The 22309-nt window shown below is 45.6% G+C and overlaps 11 protein-coding genes across 11 annotated transcripts; 5 read left to right on the forward strand and 6 right to left on the reverse strand.

Annotated features, from left to right (window-relative positions):
* Positions 1–521: 521 nt before the first annotated feature.
* V1513DRAFT_458240 (PhoD-like phosphatase-domain-containing protein) lies at positions 522–2371 on the forward strand (the record flags this gene model as incomplete). The annotated part of the gene is made up of 3 exons (XM_066899680.1): positions 522–608; positions 670–1379; positions 1429–2371. 3 exons carry the CDS (start codon positions 522–524, stop codon positions 2369–2371), a joined length of 1740 nt encoding a protein of 579 aa, XP_066753828.1.
* Positions 2372–2471: 100 nt separating this feature from the next.
* On the reverse strand, positions 2472–4624 carry V1513DRAFT_399010 (uncharacterized protein). Its single transcript, XM_066895448.1, has 4 exons — positions 4434–4624; positions 4235–4312; positions 4037–4175; positions 2472–3982 (listed from the first exon to the last, which is right to left on the reverse strand). Exons 1-4 carry the CDS (start codon positions 4496–4498, stop codon positions 2648–2650), a joined length of 1617 nt encoding a protein of 538 aa, XP_066753829.1. The 5' UTR covers positions 4499–4624; the 3' UTR covers positions 2472–2647.
* A 1569-nt stretch (positions 4625–6193) lies between these two features.
* V1513DRAFT_378576 (uncharacterized protein) lies at positions 6194–7448 on the forward strand (the record flags this gene model as incomplete). The annotated part of the gene is made up of 2 exons (XM_066894985.1): positions 6194–6496; positions 6549–7448. 2 exons carry the CDS (start codon positions 6194–6196, stop codon positions 7446–7448), a joined length of 1203 nt encoding a protein of 400 aa, XP_066753830.1.
* A 54-nt stretch (positions 7449–7502) lies between these two features.
* Positions 7503–9470, reverse strand: V1513DRAFT_443591 (uncharacterized protein). The gene has a single exon (XM_066897840.1). The coding sequence runs from the start codon at positions 9367–9369 to the stop codon at positions 7735–7737; it is 1635 nt and encodes a 544-aa protein (XP_066753831.1). The 5' UTR covers positions 9370–9470; the 3' UTR covers positions 7503–7734.
* Positions 9471–10200: 730 nt separating this feature from the next.
* On the reverse strand, positions 10201–11494 carry V1513DRAFT_443593 (flavoprotein). The gene has a single exon (XM_066897841.1). The coding sequence runs from the start codon at positions 11243–11245 to the stop codon at positions 10460–10462; it is 786 nt and encodes a 261-aa protein (XP_066753832.1). The 5' UTR covers positions 11246–11494; the 3' UTR covers positions 10201–10459.
* Positions 11495–12425: 931 nt separating this feature from the next.
* V1513DRAFT_424908 (tetrapyrrole methylase) lies at positions 12426–14108 on the forward strand (the record flags this gene model as incomplete). Its single annotated transcript, XM_066896100.1, has 2 exons — positions 12426–12744; positions 12802–14108. 2 exons carry the CDS (start codon positions 12426–12428, stop codon positions 14106–14108), a joined length of 1626 nt encoding a protein of 541 aa, XP_066753833.1.
* Positions 14109–14221: 113 nt separating this feature from the next.
* On the reverse strand, positions 14222–15542 carry V1513DRAFT_443598 (nucleoside phosphorylase domain-containing protein). Its single transcript, XM_066897842.1, has 5 exons — positions 15266–15542; positions 15128–15203; positions 15002–15081; positions 14873–14937; positions 14222–14824 (listed from the first exon to the last, which is right to left on the reverse strand). The coding sequence occupies exons 1-5, from the start codon at positions 15480–15482 to the stop codon at positions 14348–14350; spliced, it is 915 nt and encodes a 304-aa protein (XP_066753834.1). The 5' UTR covers positions 15483–15542; the 3' UTR covers positions 14222–14347.
* A 126-nt stretch (positions 15543–15668) lies between these two features.
* On the forward strand, positions 15669–16853 carry V1513DRAFT_443601 (Endonuclease/exonuclease/phosphatase). The gene is made up of 2 exons (XM_066897843.1): positions 15669–15884; positions 15942–16853. Exons 1-2 carry the CDS (start codon positions 15814–15816, stop codon positions 16708–16710), a joined length of 840 nt encoding a protein of 279 aa, XP_066753835.1. The 5' UTR covers positions 15669–15813; the 3' UTR covers positions 16711–16853.
* A 232-nt stretch (positions 16854–17085) lies between these two features.
* Positions 17086–17872, reverse strand: V1513DRAFT_378757 (small GTPase superfamily; the record flags this gene model as incomplete). The annotated part of the gene is made up of 5 exons (XM_066894991.1): positions 17086–17260; positions 17313–17371; positions 17420–17548; positions 17601–17740; positions 17821–17872. 5 exons carry the CDS (start codon positions 17870–17872, stop codon positions 17086–17088), a joined length of 555 nt encoding a protein of 184 aa, XP_066753836.1.
* A 1613-nt stretch (positions 17873–19485) lies between these two features.
* Positions 19486–21196, forward strand: V1513DRAFT_378587 (Aspartate/glutamate/uridylate kinase; the record flags this gene model as incomplete). The annotated part of the gene is made up of 4 exons (XM_066894986.1): positions 19486–19595; positions 19657–19737; positions 19795–19984; positions 20033–21196. 4 exons carry the CDS (start codon positions 19486–19488, stop codon positions 21194–21196), a joined length of 1545 nt encoding a protein of 514 aa, XP_066753837.1.
* Positions 21197–21213: 17 nt separating this feature from the next.
* Positions 21214–22305, reverse strand: V1513DRAFT_413958 (uncharacterized protein). Its single transcript, XM_066895779.1, has 3 exons — positions 21971–22305; positions 21804–21919; positions 21214–21749 (listed from the first exon to the last, which is right to left on the reverse strand). The coding sequence occupies exons 1-3, from the start codon at positions 22031–22033 to the stop codon at positions 21629–21631; spliced, it is 300 nt and encodes a 99-aa protein (XP_066753838.1). The 5' UTR covers positions 22034–22305; the 3' UTR covers positions 21214–21628.
* Positions 22306–22309: the final 4 nt, after the last annotated feature.

Genomic DNA, 22309 nt, shown 5'->3' on the forward strand with positions numbered 1-22309 from the left:
TAGCTGTCGGATATGTGTCCGGGTGATTTAGTTCGCCTTTGCGACCGTATGTATGTGATGACGGCGTTCGACGCAACCTCTTGTTACGTTACCAGGACGCTTTTGGTACCTTCTGAATTTCATTGCATTTTTTTCGAATTTTGCAGGGCTGGAAAGGGTCATTTAATTTCATTGATAGCGGTTATCTATGTTAAGGAAATGCCTGTTAACTATCTAGTTAATAAATGTGATGCACAATCTGTAAAAACAGGCTATGATTGTGGCGTAGAAATACAATCACAAAAGTCTGTTGCACATACAAAGCTGTGACTTACATAACTTTGGTGTCACTTATTGAGTCAGGTTCAAAGTTTAAGCGCTACAAACCGGCGACCACGTTTTGATGTATACGTCCATTAGCGAGACCTCAAGTTGACTATATTAATGATCTTCTGCTTCTGCTTCTGCAGAGTGCAAAACGGAAGTTGTCTGCTCCTGTGGTAGCAATACGTGGTTTTGATACACTCCGATTTATAGACGACATGCTTTTCGTTAAATCATTACTAGTCTTCTTGTGTGCTGGTTCTTCCACGTTGCTGCGGCTTGTTACATATGTGTTCTTGCGATGGGTATGACTTTCTGGTTACCACACTTTTGATCTCGCACATTTTAATGCTTCATTTCACTTAGATCCCATCCAGTGTCTTGCCTAACGTGATATACTCTCTGTTTATTGCTTATTTCACTTTGTTCTGCTACATCTTCAGCTCTGAGAGGCAAGCTGAACGCGAAGCTGATGGAAAAGTGATATTGAACGCAAACTCGTCGACGAAGCCAACTACAGCCACAAATAACTCGTCCGACGAAAAAACAGGAGAACAGTCTAATGTATCATCCCACGCATCAGCAGAGACACGAGAGTCCAGGTCGTTATGGAGTGTCTTGTTCTGGGGCGTTCCTTCACAGTCCAGGCCGGCTGCCACATTACTGACCATCGTTATCAACGTTTCGCTTATGGCATTCGTGCTTGACTTGATATATACTTCGCACCAGGTGTTCCCCATTCCCAATCTTACGTTTACCAGAGTAGGCTATGTATCGAATGTGTCAGCACGATTTGTCGTCCGCGAAGCTCTTAGGTTTCCGGTGATTGTTAGATATCGTGAAATGGATCCCTCCGAATCAGACGTGTTTAATATAACGAGTTGGTCTGGCTGGCTTGAAAAGAACTTTGCGAACTCGTTAGATGAATCGACCGATTATACTGTGCTAGTTGATATTACAGATTTGAAGCCATCGACGACTTATGCGATCTCGACGCCGAGTCTCAATTCAACCTTCACTACGGCTCCCAGCACGCCCGGAAAGTTCAGTTTTCTCAGTTCGTCTTGTATTAAAGCGTACGTATGGCAGGTGTGTTATACGTTTGTCGTAGACTAATTGTTACAGGCGTATACCATATAACCCCTTCGATCATCCATTGAAGGTCAATGGATTCCGGATAAATCAGCCTTTATTGTCTGAGGTGGACTTTTTCCTGTTCCTTGGCGATTTTATATACGCTGATGTCCCAAGACTAATGGGCGAAAACGAAGAGGCATATCGCGTGCACTACCGACATGTTTATGCGGATCTCAAACTTTCGGGATTTAACCGCCTTCCCATGCTTCATGTTTTCGACGACCACGAGATCATAAATGACTATGACCCTCAGTCGTCCAAATTATACTATCCTGCGACGGCGGCGTGGAGGACCTACCAAGGGACCGGTAATCCTCCTCCGATGCGTCCAAATATGATGTATTACACATTTGAAAGACAAGGCATTCCGTTCTTTTTGATGGACACGAGGTCGTATCGATCACTAAAACATGCCCCGGATGGGCCAAATAAAACACTCTTAGGCAAACAGCAACTGACCGATTTGCAATTATGGCTTGAACAGCATAGAGATGCTCCGTTTAAGATCATCGTGTCGTCGATCCCGTTTACTAAGAACTGGAGAGGCATCGACATGTACGATACATGGTCGGGATATCTGCACGAGCGCGCGATAATATTGAAATGGTTCTGGGACGTCGGCGGCGTCGTGATCCTGTCCGGCGATAGACATGAGGCGGCGGCGATAAAGTTCCCTTCGCCGGATGGCGTTTCGAGGAATGATGCGTATGAGTTCTCCGCAAGTCCGCTCAGTCAATTTTACATCCCGATCAGGACGCATAAACAGAGGGATAATGAAGATATCACCATCATGTATATGCCGGACGGCAACTCTAAGGTTGGCAAAATCGATATCGAAACTAAAGATGATGGAACTACGTTGCTAGAGTATCAACTATACATTGACGGGACGAAGAGATGGAATTACACACTAGAGGCGTCTACTGTATAGTTTTTTTTATAGTATAAAACTGCTGGAATTGCATTGGTGTTTAATAGGCGCTGTTATCGCGGCGGGCTATGGATATTGCTAATATTGACATGCAACCATTACACTCGTAAGCTTATTGTGTATTTTAATCAATTAAGATATGGTAGCCTGGTAACATTAATCCCAAATATAAGTATCCAAAATGACCAATAACATTATACAAATTACAAACACCATTATGCACCTTCTTATATATCTCAGAGTATATGTGGTTGCAATTGGCATGACCATGCCAGCCTATGCAAACTGTTTTCGGATCCCGTCCCCAACTCTTGTCTCCTCCTCAACTTCAGAGTCGTCATCCTCATCCAGGAACCAACCACCACATCGCGACACAGCACGCTGCCAAAGGTTATACAACTTCTCGCGCTTCCTAAAAGTGGTGGAAGGCTTGAATGTGGTCTCCCCATCCGTGTTCACTTGCTTCAACTCCTCAAAGCTACTATAAACTCCAACTGCAAAACCTGCTGCAAATGCTGCCCCCAACGCGGTAGTCTCCCTGTACTCCGGCCGAACAACGTCAATGCCAATAATGTCGGATTGGATTTGCATGCACACATCTGAGTTACTCATGCCACCGTCGACCTTGAGCGTGTTCAACTTGTGGCCAGAATCCTTAGCCATAGCTTCCAAAACTGCTCTAGTCTGATAACAGGTTGCCTCAATAGTTGCTCGAGCAATGTGTTCTTTGGTTGTATAGTTCGTGATACCGTAGATGGTTCCCCGCGCATCGTCAATCCAGTAAGGCGCGAACAGTCCCGAGAAGGCCGTGACAAAAATGACCCCACCAGCGTCGGGGACCTTCGCCGCCAATTGCCCGACCTCATCGGAGTCCGAAATCAACCCTAAATTATCTCGCAAGAACTTAACTGCAGCGCCACCGACTGCAATGGATCCTTCCAGAGCGTATATAGGCTTCTCTCCCTTGAAATGATATCCGACAGTGGTTAAGAGACCGTTCTCGGAAAAGACTGGCTCCTCACCAGTGTTGTAGAGCAAGAACAAACCAGTTCCGTATGTGTTCTTGCTCATGCCCACACTGAACGCTCGCTGCCCGACCAACGCGGCCGACTGGTCCCCAAGGCACGACGCAATTGGTACACCAGCCAGGACACCGGAAGCGATATTACCGTAAGCCTCGTTGTCCGCGGAGCACACAACCTCAGGGAGCTTCACGCCCTGAGAAACTTCAAAGAAATCAAGGAGGAAATCATCGTACTTGAGAGAGTTAATATTTAGGAACATAGTTCGCGAGGCATTAGTGGTATCTGTCACAAACTTGGTGTCGGTTCCAGGCTTACCACCACCGGTCAGATTATATACTAACCAGGTGTCAACGGTACCGAACATCAAAGATCCACGCTCTCGCGCCTCCTGGACGTCGTGGAAGTTTTGTAATAGCCACACCAGTTTGAGTGCGGACGGATAGGTAGAGAGTGGCAGACCACAGATTCGCACTAGGTCTTCGGCGCCTTTCTTGTTCTTGAAGTGATGTACCAGTCGCGCAGTACGCGTGTCAGGCCAAGCAATTGCATTATACAGTGGCTTTCCAGTCTCGGAATCCCAGACGACCTGTGTTTTTGTTAGACCGTTCTTGATAGCCGTAAGAAAAAAACAAGGATTTACAGTGGATTCACGCTGGTTTGTAATTCCAACCGCCTTTATGTCAGAGACATTGTATCCATCTGCGACAAACTTCTTAACGGCACCGTCAATACAGTCGCTCGCGCACTTGATGATCTCGTAAGGGTCTTGCTCGTGCCAGCTATTACTCGATCAGCGTATTGTTCCCCAGAACGCGTATTTAACAGCGCAACAACTCACCCAGCATGAGGATAATGCTGCCCGAATTCAATCTGGTGTGTGGCGTAGGGCCTACCAGCATCATCAAATATAATGAATCTGCGGTTGTTAGCATATGCACTACCGGAACCTGTCAAAAGAGTTTCCAGAGGATATGGTCGGGAGAGCTCGTGGAGCGTGCACAATTCCATCCTCGGACTCAAATGGTCCTAGTTCTCACCTTGTAGACGTGGTGCCGGCGTCCAGTGCACCAATGAAGACCCTTGGTATGGAATCGGTAGTCATTATTGTTTTCGTGAGTAGAACGAAGGAATGGTCGAGGACTAGAGGACGTTGTCGCCTAAAAGTCACAGCTGATATTTGCGGGATGTACGGTGGACTCCATGTGCAGACTATCACCGGACAAGGAGGATTATTGCAGGTGTTTTTGGTGGATGACCCCGCGTTACCGACTTCGGTAGCTCAACCTGTGGAGGTGCACGTGACATATTTCGGAGCCGAACAAGTCAGCGACCAACCCCACCGACGAATCATCCGGTGGGAACGCCACACAGCCCCGCTTCGCCAGCTATCTCTCTCTTATAGACTGTATTATTCTGACTATTTCCGGCAACTGGTTGAAAAATGCATTACTAATTTACTAATTCAGCTTATCGCTGTTATTTCGTGGGGCCATGGGAGAATCCAACTGGCACTCTGTGTGTCCAAGAGCAAACTATCATTCCGGCGTAGTCATCTCGGTTGCCTTGCAGTATCCGCAAAAACTTCCGAGCTAGTGTGCTGCTGTACGAAAACGGTGGGTGGCCCATCAACAGGAGATATCCGGCACGGGCCCCGGCGGGGACGCGGTGAATACTGGTAAAGTGGTAATTCTTCAACTTCTCTTTTCTTCACTCGGTTTTAAAATTATCCTGAAGGTGCTGAGATCCTCGGCCTGGTTTTATAAAATCTAGCATATATTCGCGCTTTGCATTCTTGCATATGTTCAATCGCATTGTTACTGGAGTGACACTAGTATCTCATCACGTATGCTAATAAAAAGAGAAACACTGGATATTGGCACCAGAGCAGATATTTTGGCTACCTTTCTTCTCGTATAGTCAGGTCGTGGTGCCGTGTAATACTACGTCGCCAAATATTGCAAAGTTAGGCGATAGATCTCTAATGAGCCTAAATATGCAAATATCTGACACTGACCGAGATGAGTCTGTCGTGATGAGTCTTCAAGGTTCACAAACCTTGAATTGCACATTGGGACATACGTAAATTGTAACGTATATATGCCATACCCGTCATTATACTTAAGCTATATGCGAACACTCCACCCTCGAGTTATTTCCAGTAATACGTTCGCCAAAAACTACTTTTGGGCACTTGCAGCATCAAAGGTTGCGGAGTGCCCGGTCAAAAACTAACGAAACCCTAGTCGGTTTCATGATGATGGATCCGCCGATCTTGTTTCCGGAATTACCACAGCTTACGCCTCAGCAAAAGTTTCGACTGTCGAAGGAAGCCCAGATTAAAGAGGCAATTTCGAAGGGAGATCACAGAGCGCTTGCGAGACTCGCGAAATCGAAAAGTGGCTTATTGTCTGACTCATTAAGAAAACGGGCCTGTATTGTGTCCCACTAGTTTTAAGACTTGTGCTGGTTGTTAACGACAACTGTAGGGCCAATATTACTTGGTTGTAACGCCGACTCCAGAGTTGATCCAGACTGGTCTGCAATTGCAGCACACAAAGATGAGGAACAAGCTAGGTTAGACGTTGACAGAGCGTTCATATTTTACCCTCCGAGTAAGAAATTTTGGTAATATGCACGACTGGTCAAATTACTGACTACGGCTCTTTAAATAGATTTGTCACAGAGGCAGCTCCGTGTGAAGAAGGGCGAGTTACTCGATGTCATTATCCAAGTCCTACGGCAGCACCCAAAGCTATCATATTTCCAAGGATATCATGACATTGCACAAGTTATATATATGGTGTTTGGGAAAAGGAAGGCTGTGCCAGTACTTGAACATCTGTCATTGTATCGGCTCCGCGACTTTATGCTGCCGACATTACAGCCCGCATTAGATCACCTGAACTTGATCCCGCCATTGCTCGAACAAATAGACAAGCCATTGAGCCGTCATCTTCGATACACAAAGCCGTTTTATGCTTTGGCAGCTGTATTAACGTTATTTGCACATGATATCCAGTCCTACTCCGAGATTACGCTGATGTTTGATTTCTTCTTCGGCTGCGAAAGTGCATCGATTCCGGTGTATTTGTACACGGTGGTAGGCACTCCCTGCAATGTCCTGTTTGATTTTGCTCTAATTATTGCTCCAGATTATGGTTCACAGACGGGAAGAAGCATTTGAGTTCCCTGCCGGGGAATCTGAAATGATCCATGCAATTATATCTCGCATGCCCCAGCCACTTCCTGTTAGCATAACCGATGCCATGTCCATGTCGCTTGCACTATATTCACAGTATCCGCCATCATCGCTGTTGCCTGCCTGGAAAAATATATCTCAATACTCTATCCTTCACACGTGGCAGTTCCCAGAACCGCAAGCCGTTCCTACACCGCCAACCCCATCCCCGGGCTTATCACATCGACGGAGGCATAGACGGCGACGACGGACAAACGGAGCTTTCGATAATGCGAATCACTCAGACCACGACGAGAAAGTAGATGACGGGTACGATTATATTGAGATGAAGGAAGTACAAGAGAAGCATCCTTATGGCGAAATGGAGACTTTACTGGAAAATCAAATTGCGGACTCGGAAGCTAGAGCAGAGAAAGAGCGGATAATGGAGGAGAAAGAACGTGTATTGCAGCTGCAGAAGAAACAAAGACGTTCAACTACCAAGCGTCTTGCGAGTGCTGTGAGCAAGCTACCGAGATTGCCCGGTGCTGCAAAAAGGGACGAGACACAGCAATTTCAGCAGCTTGATCTTACCGAAAAACCGGGCATCGACCGGTCGATAGTTTTGCTTAACAGGAGCGTCTTATTATCTGACAATAATCCCGAAGTCGCAGGAACCGGGGAAAGTTCAACGGTCATTCCGCCTCAATTCAACGGCACGGCGCCTCGTCAGCGGTTTAACTACTTCAATCCGCAAGCGCGCGCTTTATTACATCTCGGTACTAATTCGTTTGCAGCATTGAGTCTATCGGTTTGTATTGGTATCTTCGGAGTCTGGATGGCTTGGTTCTTACGTGGGGCGAATTGGATGTAACAATCTTTGGCAGTTGAATTCTATGAAATTCCTTGGTGATATTGGTTTGATTTCCCGGGATATTTGGTGCATTTTCATGTCTATCTACTTAGATGTCTTACACGCGTGACGTAGCATTTATTACTGAATGCATGACTATATACAATCCAGCCGTACCGAAAGGAACCAACAGACAAGAATCAGTAACAAAATCATGATGCTATACATATATAGCTGATATTGGCCAAATATAACGTTTCCGAAACCATATAATCCAAAATAAAACATAAAACGCCGTCAGTGCCAATCAAACATTATTGTTGAGACGCCTACTGTAAAGTTCACCCCACGTTATCAATTCAATCGTATTCTCGTTCTCACCTTTGTCCAAATTTGAGTTGCACTCCAATAACCGCCTGTTCGCTATCTTCTTGGACTGAATAAAATCCTCCTTCGTTTGGCTTGTATCTCTGATGCCGACGATCATTTCATCCATGTCGGACGCGCGAGACGGGGGTTTAGATAGAGTCAGCTTCGAAGTCTTGCAAGCAATTGCAGAAACGTGCTCGTCTTCCGCAATCGCACAGTCGTCATTTACAATTGGCGTGGGTGCGAGAGCGCTGTACAGCTTTGCGGACGCGGCGCTACTCTGTCGCCTTGCAGTCTTCGAACAGCTGTCAAGATTGTAGCGCGAGTAATCGCCCTTGATCGTCTCAACTTTCACATTCTCCCTAGATGACCCAGGTATGGGAGAAGGAGAAGCTGAAACGCCAAGCACGCCATGTCCAGACGTTGTCGTAGCATCCAGAGCGCGATTCTCAAACACAACGCGGATCGTTTTGGAGAGGTAGTACTTCCCCTCACCAGGACTAACCACATGCAAATGAGCCGCTTGACGCAGACTACCCTTCGATCCGGTGCCTTCCTCCATCACCACTGTCTTCTGTCGCAGAAATGTCCGCGAGCCAACAGGCATATCGCGCAAGTCGTACGGGATTAAAAACAATTTAATTGCAGTTCGATGAGGATTCGAGATAACGATTTGGATTTGCCCCTGCTGTGGTATCCTGTAGCCCAAGAACGCGGACGATTTCGAGTGCTTCTTATGGTGCTTCTTGTAATTTCCATGCACACCCTCCTTTGTAAGTTCCTTCGTAGCCTGAGTAGTGTAATATTCCTCAATATCTAGCATACCGACGTATGGTGTACCTCGTCCACCGTACGAATGCGACATCTGCCAGTCGTAGTATACAGCTTCGAACTCGAGAGAGAGATGCCTTGGGCATTTCAGTTTTGGCGGACAGTTCTCACCTGTACCCAACACCCCTATCCGCGCTAGAAACGTCACTGCCGGCTTCGAAGATGGCGTCGAAGTTCGGCCTGATAGGAGCGACTCTTCGTATGACCCAATTAATGACTCGGAATGTGAATGATGTATCGACGGACGTCGGACATGTGGCCCAACATGATGTCCATGGTGTGGAATGTATGGGGGTGAAGAAGGTGATAGCGACAACCGTCTTGATTGTGGTGGTGTAGTCATATCGGACAGGGAAGCAGCAGACCGCGAAAGTGGAGACGAAGGGATATGAATATGATGGCCATGGCTGCCGTGGTTAGTGGTCATATAAGAATGAGTACGAGAGTGGTGATGCGCATGGTCAACGCTCGAATTGCTTTCCGTTAAATTGTCTAACGAAGGCAATGTCCGAAGCGGCGGTGAACTTAATCCAGGTGAGAGTCCCACAAATGAAGACCCCTTCGACTGTGCTCTACCCGGGGAGCTCGAGTCTAGACTGCCAAACGACGGCGAAAGTTGCATCTTCCGAGAGGTGGACAGTCGACAGCCCGCAATCTCGTTGCCATTGTCACTCAAGCTTGAGCGCCGCCGCGTACTACTGCCGTTGGACAGCGGCAGTGCGCTGGGTGCAAGAGATGGCATAAAATGTCGAGGAACTTATGTAGTCCAGTTGCTTTAGCGAGTTTTGGAGCAATGCTGGAGTCGTGGGCTGGGTGATGATCGTTGTATTTAACCGCGTTGGGAGGTTTGCATTAGGGTGTAGTTAGTGGTGGCATCAACTTTAGTCGTGAGTAATTTTTGGGCCTCTGTCAACCTAACCCAAGTTTAAGCGTTGTCTTAAATATCTGTATTTCGCTAACATACTAATTAACGACGTGCATTATAAAACTTATGTTCTTATAAATAATAGATAAGAACAGTGAACATGAACTAAAAGGAATTAGTGCTTCCTAGTGATATTCTTAGAATGTAAGCCCGGCTTTAGTCGCGCCTGGTCGATGATTGCTCTATCGCATAAGTTCCCAAACCCAGGATGAGTGAAAACGTTCTCTGTGTTGTTACACCTCCGCTTGGCCTAGATAACAATGAAATTCACCGCCGACCAGGTAGAGCATCCGACGGATTTGAATTTGATCCATTATCGCATCATCCAGTGCTCTGTATTGTCGGCGGTAGATGAACACAAGAAGAGCCGCTCGTCGAGTCTCGTGTGTGACCACTTCGAGAACAAGATGGGCCACTGAATCGTAGCAGCAGTCCTCAGCTTTACAGTTATGGAATCCTCAACTTCGATTTGGATGGAGTATTTATTACACGCTTAGAATGTACTTCACTGCGGAAAGGAGGCGTGACTAGGCTCTTCTACATATATTTACGGTTAACAATACTTATGGGCTTGAAAATACTACTTTTCCCGCTTGATTATATTTAAAGTTGCAAGGCTGGTGCAACCTTGAAACACGTAGTCATTGATTGATTTATGATTGATGGATTTGTTATTGTAACCACGACTTTTGGTCATATTGCTGCTCTGAGGTATACATACACAAAACGCTTACACGAAAGTGACATTCACCAACATCAAACCGTATTCTCCTATATATAATGACGATGTTCTGAAATGTATTAGGACAAAAGGAACACAAGGACTCCAGAATGACCCGACCTGCTTTGGAAACAATAATGTTAACTTACACAGCCATTTACACTGTCATCTGTCCCATCTAATCGTCTACTCGCTCTCTGGATCCTGGAATCTTATATGTCCGTCAGCCGCATGATCCGGTGTGACATGCCTAGACGGCTCATGCACAAGACCTTGTAAAACCGCATTCTCCTTTTTTGAATATTGCGATGGCGGAAACTTGGCCACGACAACCTCAACAATATCAGACCATTCACGCATACCACCCATTCCAATATCACCACAAGCCAGTACTTTCTCAACTGGCTTAAGAACAGTTATCCAGTCCATTATGTCATGTATTGTCTGCAAATGCAGCTTCGTTAGGGGATTTGTGTACATATATGTATTCATTGCCGGAGCGAGTAGAATTGGTACTGCCGGGTTCCAAGCTCGAATAACCGAAGTGAGCAAGTTATCGCATAGGCCGTTCGCAATTTTGGCTAATGTATTTGCCGATAACGGAGCAACCAGTAACAAATGCGCCCACCGTCGGAGTTCAATATGAACTATAGGATCACTTCTTGCCGACCAATTTTCCCACTCATCTGAATCTCGCCATATATGTATGGACGCCGGAAGCGGCTTGTCTGCCGCCGGAAGAAAGCGCTCCGCGGCCTCGGTGAGGATTATTTGAATAGATATCCGAGATGGCTCGTAGATTCTTAATAATTTCTCGACGATAAGAGGAATCTTGATTGTGGCGACTGATCCCGTTGCAGCTAGTAATATGTGCAGCTTGCCATCATTGAGAGGTAATCCCGAGTGTGAAGCCGACACTAGCGAGCTATGTGGGACCGGTTCTGGCGGGTCGATATATGTATGGCCAGCCATACTTCAGTGTAAACAGTGGAAGTAATAACCGCACTGTTTCTGTATGTAAAAACTCCCCTTCGCTATAGAGACGTACGGAAGGTACGACAACACGGGACAATGGGTAATCGTAACAGAATGATGAATCACTCGAAGTTCCGGTGCCCTCTTTTTGTGATGATCAAATTCGAGTTGGAACAATTCATGATCCCAGCGTGTGATGACGGCATTGCAATGGCACTAACCACGACAAACTTCGAACTTTACGGTTTAACCTTCAAGATTCGCTGTACATAGGCAGACTCTATTTGTAATCAACTTAGCTCCTAACTATTTATCAAAAAGGGAAGTTACTGCAGGGGTGATTCTGGAGATTTTGGTGGGAAGGTCCCCAACTGGCAGCTTTGCAGCTTTCTGTCAAGCAAGCGAATAATGAGCATACTCCGCAAGCTTACAATAATTCACAATAAAAAGTACTAGGACAATAGGTTTGTTCAACGTTCATCATAATGCAATCCGTTATTATGTATTATACAAGACAAGAAAAAAAGTTATAGACATAGTGGAGCAAGGAAATCGATAAATTGCAACAAATAATGAAAAAACAATCAAAGTCATAATTCATAGCAATAACATCATTACATCAATAATAGATATCATACAATAATATGATAATGCAAAAAAATATAAATAAGACATCGCGCGCCAATATAAGCGACTTAACATTATGGGAAGCAACAGGAACAATCGTTTGAACCAACTTATGAGCTGGAAATTCCAAACCCAATACTCCCAACTCACAGATCACAGATCACAGTGCTTGAATCACAACCTCAAAGTTATCAATTCGCCCGCCATCCCGCTACTTTCAGGTACAACTCTGCTAGTCCTTTGTCCTATACGTGACAATTGGAGATGCTTATGGTGTCAATACAGGATTAGCTAAGTCGCATTTTCCGACGGGCAGACGTAATGCTGCTAGTGCTTTGTACTCAGAATGCAGACCACAAGAAGCTGCTCAGGGGCTACGTAAAGGTCACACTGCCGGCAATTTCAGGATATAACCATCTATCAATTGATTGCATTTGATTGCTGCGCCACAGCCAAACTGTCAACCGCACGAAATATTTTTGCAATGACAGTAATCCAGACTTCCTCGCCTGTGGCAAGTGCAGAAGACGGTCGGTGCTACTTAGCAAACATGCCCGGCTTATTGATTTCGCAGAACTGCATATCACAGACACATCTTGTTATCGGGTCAACGGCGCTTTCCCTTACAAGAGTGTCAAAGTCGTTGGAGTGTGGGGCTAATGTTATCTTAATTGCTCCAAAGGCTTCAGAGACCACGCAGACAGTGAAAGTTTGGGAAACTGAAATTCAGGCTAAGGAAGCATCATATCCCAATTTTACGTGGATTCAACGAGAGTTCAACGATGACGACCTGACTATATTGGGCAGAGATGAGGTCGACAACGTTGTCGATACCGTTTTTGTCGCCCTTCAATCGACTTCAGTTTTGGGTGAGTGCACACGTAGTGTATATGAAAGGACTAGTGACAATACTAATAGTTTGAAAGCTACCCATATATCCGCACTCTGTAAACGGCTACGTATTCCCGTCAATGTTGCTGATTCGCCGGCATTGTCGACGTTCACATTATTGTCGACACATGCCGACGGTCCTTTTCAGATTGGTGTCACCACGTCAGGAAAAGGCTGTCGTCTTGCCAGCCGCATTCGTCGTGAGATTGTTAGCTCGTTACCACGAGACATCGCTCAAGTATGTAACAAAGTGGGGGAGCTCAAGCGTGCTATTGAAGAGGATGATGATAAAGACCTAGAGCATCACTGCGCGACTTTGGATGCTCTATATCACGAAGTCGGTCAGAATGACGATGATGCGGTACAAAATCATAAATTCAATCAGTTAGTCCTTGAGGAAGAAAATGATCTGGAGAAGAGCCGTGATCTGAAGAAGAAGCAGCGACTTCGGTGGCTATCACAAGTTGTTGAATATTATCCATTCGCTCAACTAGCAGCAATCTCTATTGAAGATCTCTCTTCACAGTATCGGCAAGGTTGCAGTTTTACTACGAATGAAGGTGTTGTATCTACCAACAAAAAGGGATCCATCGCACTTGTGGGGTCCGGTCCTGGTGCGCCGGGTCTGCTTACAACATCCGCCCTGGCTGCAATAACAACCGCGGATCTTGTTCTTGCCGATAAACTTGTGCCAGCGGGTGTATTGGATCTGATTCCTAGGCACGTAGAGACTTTCATTGCCAAGAAATTCCCTGGGAATGCCGAAGCTGCGCAGGAAGAATTGCTCAATATGGGTATAGCCGCTCTCAAGGAAGGCAAGTCGGTGGTCCGACTGAAACAAGGTGACCCCTACATATTTGGTCGGGGCGCGGAGGAGTATTTGTTTTTCTCCAAGCACGGTTATAGGCCTACAGTAATTCCCGGTATTACCTCTGCGTTATCAGGACCATTATTGGCGGCGATCTCACCAACACATAGAGAGGTTGCGGATCAAGTTCTTCTCTGCACTGGGACAGGACGCAAGGGTGCAGCGCCTGCGATTCCTGAATTTGTTGAATCTCGAACTACTATATTCTTAATGGCTCTTCACAGACTGGCAGATGTTACGGCATGGCTACGCGACGCAGGCTGGAGAATGGATGTTCCGTGTGCAATTATTGAGCGAGCAAGTTGTCCTGATCAGCGCGTTATTCGAACTACATTGGAACATGTGGCAGAGGCTTTTGAAGCAGCTGGGAGCCGCCCTCCTGGAATCCTTGTGATTGGCAAGAGCTGTGCAGTCATTGAGCAAATACCGGAAGGTCAGAGGTGGGCGATTGATGAGGGATGTACATTGTTTTAACTGTTTATGCATTGTGATGATGTGCGGTATTGTTTGGACCCATGGACTGTTGTTTATTTCTTTCATTTTGGTATGGGAAAGGATTTTACTCATTGGTGGCTTTAGAGTTATTGGCGGATAAATATGTGAACACTAGATAGCATGTTTGCAATGGAGTAGGTGTCTGGCTATGTCATCCATGAAATGTCGTCTATGAATTTGTCATTGCCAGGCTCTAATCGTAATCGTACAGTAACTCTTTACAGCTTGCTAATAATTTCCAGAACCAAGGCTCGCATGTCCTCACCAGCCCGTCTCGCCGCCTCAATAACCTCTTCATGATTGGCCTTTCCAGCAGACAAATTCGCCGGCCCTTCGCTGGCCTTTGGTGTGGGCTCGGTGACGACGGCGTTCGTGATGAGACTAATAGCGAGAACCTTCATTCCAGAGTGTCTGGCGATAATGATCTCAGGTACAGTGCTCATGCCGACAGCATCTGCGCCTAGCATTTTCAGCATTCTGGACTCTGCTCGGGTCTCGTAAGTCGGACCGCTGACGAATACATACACGCCCTCGTGAATCGCGCGACCCAACTTGAGTGCCTTGGCCGACTCGAAAACTTTTTGCCGTAGCTCAAGGTCATAGGCATCGCTTAGCGCTAAGAATCTGGGTCCAAATAAGGGATCATTGGAGCCTTTGAGAGGATGCCAACCAGCCAGACCTGGAAAGTTTATGTGCTGTAAGAGATTAGCTACTGCAATGAAATAAGAAAGTACTTAGCTTACATCGTTGAGAACCATAAGATCTCCAACCTTGTATTCAGAGTTTAGACCGCCCGCGGCATTGGTAACTATATTAAGTCGCTCATCAGTTCATAACTCTTGGTAGTAGGATCTAAAGCTGTCAAGACGTACCAAGCAGCGTACTGACGCCCATGACACTGAACACTCGGACAGGGAATACGGAGATGTCAAAAGGATTGCCTTCATAGAAACTTTATCAATTAGTAAATTTTCTACTGTATAGCACATTGTACGTACTGTATTCTTCCAACCATGCAAACAGCCGGTACGGTGCCAAAATATCCAAACACAAGCTTGCCGATATGCCCCTCAACTGTGTAGAATATCAGCCATTGGCACGTCCTGCCTCAACCTCCCAATCCCCCTAATACCTACCAGTAGTTAACGGGAAATATGGCAAATCGGAGAACGGTATTTCGACCCTAGGTGATGCGTTCATTGCATCAGCAAGATGGTGTAATCCCGAGCCACAAATAACCGCGACCTTTGGAAAATGAAGCACTGTCGGCACCAGCCCGCGGATGAAGTTCATGACCACGGTGGCACGCTCTGTGAGAGAAGTGTCAACTTCAGTTTCCGATGATTCCGACATTTGTAATATCAGCTACAAAATTGGTGCAGCGAATGGCTCAAGCAGATTTTTGATCACTATTGGAGTCGATGAGCCACCAGGCTGGTTCCTGAATCCAGACTTAGTGCGGCGGCATACCCGGCCAGGGAATGTATGTTACCCTGCTAATTCGTCCGTAGCTTATGCATTTAACAACACTCTCGCGTCGGCGCGTGCCTGCTTCTTGGGCCACAATGATCGGCACCTGTTAACATATCACAAGGGCAGACCGCATCTTACGTCTCATCAATGCTGCAATCGGTGTATTTCGAACACGGCCTGTTACTAAATCTGAGCCTCAGTAAGCGATATCATGCATCTGAATGTGAACTGGGAAGACACCAATGAGGAGTTTGCAGTTAAAGTATACACTCACAATATTCGGTAAACCCACCCGTCAGTGGATTAGGTTCATTGCAGCTAACAGTCTTTGGTAATTAGATATGCGACTCGGAATACCCTAAAAGGCGAAGAACTTTGGGAGAAGCGGAAGTATCCGGTTGCCGCTTCAATTATCTTCAATACCTTCAACCAAAGCGCAATTGTTTTGCTTCAAGAAGTCCTCCATGATCAATTAGTAGATCTGATGAAGCTTTTGGGGGATGAGTGGGCATATTGCGGAGTAGGTCGAGATGACGGTCGATCAAAGGGAGAGTATAATCCGATTATCTATCATCGTTCTCAATTTAAGGTCGAGCTTAGTCGGACGTTCTGGCTGAGCGATACACCAGATATTCCTAGCAAGGGCTGGGATGCTGCTAACTTCCGGATCGTCAATGTCACACTCTTGAAACACAAACCTAGTGGCCGCGTCATCTACGCACTCAATACACACCTGGATAGTCAAGGACCGGTCGCGAGGACTAAAGGCGCCAAGCTAATCAAGGACATCATCGAAACTCTGGAGGACCATGACGTATTGATAATTGGAGGGGATATGAATTCTGAGCCAAATCAGGATGCATACCCAATATTTTCAAGTTTCCTGAAGGACGCGAAGAAGTTGGTTGATACTGACCTTATGTACGGAAACTCCAGCACCTTTACTGGATTTACCGAGAACGAGAGAAAGAGAATCATCGATTATATTTTTGTTTTTCCTGGTGTCAAGGTCTATGGCTACGCAGTTCTAAATAACAAGTTTGAAGACGGCATATATTCGTCTGATCATCGTCCAGTCGTTGCTAATATTGTTATTCCAAAGAGGTAATAGTTTGGGTTGGCGTACCGAGTTTGCCAGTATTGACAGATTAATGGATGCACTGTTATATTTATTCACCACACGACAATTCTGTCTCCGCAGTACACTATGTCAGTTAAATTTTCGAACATATAATACAATCAATTACAAACGCGTTGTTTTGATCAGTCCTAAAGTCTTAAAATGCCGAAATGTTAGACGTCGACACGCTTAACCATAAATTCCTTTTTGCAAGATACTGTAACTCCATCCCATCCATTCCCAATGAATGCTTGAAAACCCACGTCAAACAAGCTTGCAAAGCTATATGAATCGGAATTCCAAACAGTTTAATCACAAACAGCGCGCATTCATCGATCACTCATGTGGACAACCCTTCTCCGCCTATGTTATTATGCACTTCCCTGACGAATCGGGCGCTGGGTTTTGGTATTTCTCGATCTCGCCTATCAAAAGTTCAAACACTTTTGCTATATTGGCATTGTGTCGGGCACTGGTTTCGACAAATGGGCAATTCCATTCTAGTGCTAAATTCTTTCCTTCAATTGTTTCGACTTTCCTATATACTGTTTAGCACAGCTTCCAGGCACGCGCAATGCAGGTGGACGTACCTTTGAGCACCAAGATCGCTCTTGTTACCAACAACCACCATCGGTATCGACTCAGTACCCTATCACTCTATTAGCCTCTACTCAAACAATTCCCAAATTCGTCCTACTGTATTATTTAGAATCTTATCCCTTATGACTCGGATCATGTCGAAAGACGAACTTGAAGTGATTGAATACACAAGCACATATCCATGGACCCCGATAGAATGCTTCTGGTTCATAATGCTAAACTCGTCCTGTATTAACTGTGAGCCTGATTCTTGTGCCTAGGCTTGGATTCATACGTACCTGACCAGCGGTGTCAAGAATTTCAGTGGCGTAGTCTTGGCCTTTGTAACGAATGATCTTGGAGAACTGGTTCTCGATAGTTGGGTAGTAGCTTTCTACAAAATGTTCTTCGACAAACTGTACTGTCATAGAGGATTTTCCTATAAAATACGCCCAATATTAGAACGTCATGCGCATGCAATTAGTGTTGCCAAACTTCGGTTGTTCGAAAACCACGTACCGACAGCGCGGGACCCAACGACGGCGATTTTCCGGGGACGAGGTGGAGCCATGTTGATGTGTCTGTGGTGTATTTACCGCAAAATAAGGCAGGATCCAGAGGCAATAGAACAGCAAGGTAGAAGTCCTCTAAATCATTTACCGTGACAGGAAATGTATATATATATATATATATAATATTTACATGGTTGATGATCGTTAGAGCACGCCGGTGCAGATTACAGTATTACCCTAACCCAGGCACCCCAGGCACACTGCTGCCAGTAACACTTCACTTGCAGTAACGTGAGTGCGTGATCGCGAAGTCGAAATACAAAGCCGGCGCCCCCGCGTCGTCATCGGAGGGGGCCCCCTTAATGCCAGGCTCATCCTGAATTGCAGCCAACGGTCAACGGCCCGGCGCCAGCCACAAGATCATCAATCCTGCTACAGCAAACTGCGCAGACAATTTACTGCCAGGCACGCAAGGGACAATTCAGCCCTTTTGGTGTCGGTCGGCTCATACAAGTCGTCAGCTGCATGTACACACTTCCATTTGGCTAGCTGGTCTCTTGCCCACGTGAGATGGCGCGCTTCTACACGCTGTAACCCCTGGCGACTGGTCAATCTGCATGTTTGTCGAAGATTTTCCCAACTCGTTATTCAAGTTCAGGTCCTGTGACTTTCCCATGCCAGCAAACTACTACTTGATTGGTTCGTGAACAGCATAGAGGTAAGGATATTGTATTTCGGTATGGAGAGATCTGGCAGTTTATGACACAATTTTCAATATGTACGACGTAAACTGGCACGCAGGTGCTCGTCTTATGTTCACCTGTGATAACATGCTAGCGTATCCTACCTCGATCTGGCTGATTGACCTTGTTGCGTGAGATGTTGAAGCTTATGATATGTTCTCTATGCTCGGAGCTTGTGCCATCTGTGCTCTTGGCTGAGTAGAGGTATGTAATCAATCAATATATATATATATATATATATCCACCTAAACAAGAATTACTTTCCATTCAATGATTCATGTCTGATATTTGACGCTGAGAATGTAAATTTTCTCTACATTTCCCAGCTGCATACCCAACAGATGCCCGTTGGACACACTATGTTCATTGCTTTTGATTGTTATGCTATTTACCATTCTTTACTCAGTTATATTATTGTACGTTGCTCGGCAATTACAAATCCTGTACAAGGTCATAGGCAGCAACACAAGTTTTGTAGGATGACGTCGGATTCCATTGTACACTGATTCAGGGGGGCCACAAGAACTGGATCGTGCCAGCCTCGAGAGTCAAAGGCAATTAATTACTGTAAAAACTTGCCGTAGAAACGGAGAAAGTGAGAAAATCTGTTGGATATGTGCCAGGTTAGGGTTATCCTGGCCCACCATTCTCATGCGGCGTCGGGGTCCCCCCCCCCCCCGACAAAATTTTGAAGTGTCATCGCGAATTCGAGTCGCCTCCACGGCAGGCAAACTCCAGCTGTCTGAGTTTGGGCATTTCAGTCGATTTCTTTGACTATCGGCTAGGTCATAAAGCACACTTTAAAATAGATCCGTATCTTAGAATTTTGGTTATTGGCATAGTTATCGCCAAACTACAACATGACTCTACCGGGCAATGATAGAACATCCTACGCGACCAGTGATAGCAGTGTCAGTCTCAATAATGGCATGACCAGCAGCCAGACTCTTAGCCAGACCGCTGATACCTGGCTCATTCAGAAGTTTGGCGGTACTAGCGTAGGCAAATTGCCGCTAGAAATTGTGGACAATATTGTTCGGTATTTGTCTCGTGAGCCAATATGACCTAGAAAAAGGAAGTACTGACCATTGTCTCATCAGGGCCTATCTGAAAGATTATCGGGTAGCAGTCGTCTGCTCAGCAAGAAGCACTGATACCAAGTCTGAGGGTACTACAAGCAGGTGTGCATGTTGCTATTTATTTATTGATTCAATTAGTTGACTTGACAAATGCTTTAGGCTCTTGAAGGCTGCCGAACACGCGTTGAAGAAGGGTTCCTCAAAGCACATCGACATTGTAAACACGATTAAAGACGATCATATTACTGTTTCACGGAAATTTATTCAGGATGCCGATATTTTGGCCAATCTGGAGGCTAGCATTAGTCACGAATGCGACATCCTTGCGAACTTCCTGAGTGCGGCTCAGGTGTGTATCTATAACATTGATTTAGAGAACAAACTTAATACTATAAAGGTCATTGACGAAATCAGCCCGAGAACCAAGGACAGCATCATTGGTGCTGGGGAGAAACTTAGCTGTCTATTTATGGCTGGCCTGCTTAATGACCGTGGTATCGCAGCCCAGTATGTTAACTTAGACTCAATCATCCCTATTGGTTATTCAGCGAAGCACGGATTAGACCAATCGTTCTATGATCACATTGCGACTGAGATTGGCAACAAGATACAGGAGTGTGGTGAGAAAGTGCCAGTTATTACCGGGTACTTTGGTATTGTCCCAGCAGGTTTACTTGAGGCAATTGGACGCGGCTACACAGATTTGTGCGCTGCCCTTGCTGCTGTTGGTGTCAATGCCGAAGAACTGCAAGTGTGGAAGGAAGTGGATGGTATCTTTACTGCGGATCCAAGAAAGGTTCCCACTGCTCGACTTATCTCGATGATCACTCCTGACGAAGCCGCGGAGCTTACATACTACGGTTCGGAAGTTATCCACCCATTTACAATGGAGCAGGTTATCCGGGCACACATCCCCATCAGAATCAAGAATGTCGAGAATGTTGCCGGTAATGGCACTGTTATCTTCCCAGATAACATTTCAAGGAAAGGCGATGTCACTCCGCCGCATCCACCTACAGCCTTGGAAAGGATTTCATCGGCATTTTTTAATTCACAGAAGAAGGAACCCACTGCTGTCACCACGAAGCAGAATATTATTGTTCTCAACCTTCATTCAAATAAGCGATTCCATTCTCACGGTTTTTTAGCTGAAATCTTCGGTATCCTCCACAGATGGGAGTTAGTTGTCGACCTTATCTCCACGTCAGAAGTACACGTCTCCATGGCTCTGCATTACGAGTCACGGGAGCATGATCTGCGAGATGCTGTTGACGAACTTAAACGACTAGGGTCGGTCGATGTTATCAGAGACATGACAATCGTTAGTCTAGTGGGCAAGAAGATGAAGCAAATGGTTGGCATTGCGGGCAAAATGTTTTCTACTCTTGCAGGAGCTGGTGTCAATATCGAGATGATCAGCCAGGGCGCCAGCGAGATCAACATATCCTGCGTTATTCAGGAGAAGGATTCACTGAAAGCGTTGAATGTTTTACATCAGCATTTACTATGTAATCCTTCGAGTGCGGATTTGTTGGATAATAGGCCGTGGTTATTAAGTTAGAAGACGGCAAAAGTAAATAAAAGTTGAATAAAACTGGGATAATTTTGGTCGATACATTAAAGAGCAGGTTTGGTGTGAAGTTAAATCAAACGATATTAATTTGAAAATGTTGATTTAAACTGATTTCAAACTTTTCTGCAAATTCCATTTGAAGAAAAAGAATGTGAAGATCAAAAGACTAATATGAAGACAGCCTACAACCTTGAACTCCAAATATCTTAACCAATTCCGATAACCTAGTAGACGCCTACACAAGATGAAGATGATATGTACGCCATTATCAGCATGTTCGCAATTTACCGTAGTCTTACATGATACTAATAAATGGACCTTAACGGTCCACAGATGCTTCCAACACCAACCCCCCAGTGATTAACTTGTAAACAGTTATTAGCTCCGTTGAAGACCATACACAACAACTGATCCCATAATTTAGCGCGTATTGTCATTAAACCCGATTTGGGAATCCCATTGCCGGAGAAATATATGCTGCTTGACGCGTTTGTCTTGCTCCATGATCGCAAAACCTATAATACATCCTGACGCCAAAAAACTGAGTACTGTTATTAGCCACGGCTTTTGAGTATAATGAATAAAGCCATCTTACGTCTTTAAGCCGGCTGGTATCATCCTAAATTTCGATGACATCAAGTTGAGCGTAAATCCTCCACAAAGAGCAACAACAACTCCTGTTAGAGCCCCATACAGTAGTCCTGTGCGAATCTGAGTACAGTCAGTCATATGTTAATATAATTGAGTCCTATTGTTGCATACAATCGGAGATAGCTGCTGGCGTTCTTCCTCAATTCTCGACAAGTGGCTCGTCGACCCCGGCATACTGATGGGGCAATCCCGGATTATCTGCTTGTCGCTAAAACAAGCCAAATATCCAGCACCAGCAATAAGTATTACTTAGATATCCACGATTTTTGTGAATGACGGCCGCAATTGCGGTTGTGCTAGAGTACAAAGCTGTATATCGGTATCCCCGTGCCAGCAATTGCGGGCCATATCTGCGATTTACCCTAGTTTTCGAAGGCTAGCTGTCGAATAAAGTTTGGTTCTGCCTGTGCCGCACGGTGGATATTTCGAGGACTTCGAACGCATTACCGC

Source organism: Lipomyces chichibuensis (genome assembly GCF_038497645.1).
Source record: "Lipomyces chichibuensis strain CBS 12929 unplaced genomic scaffold V1513scaffold_13, whole genome shotgun sequence".
NCBI lineage: Eukaryota > Fungi > Ascomycota > Lipomycetes > Lipomycetales > Lipomycetaceae > Lipomyces > Lipomyces chichibuensis.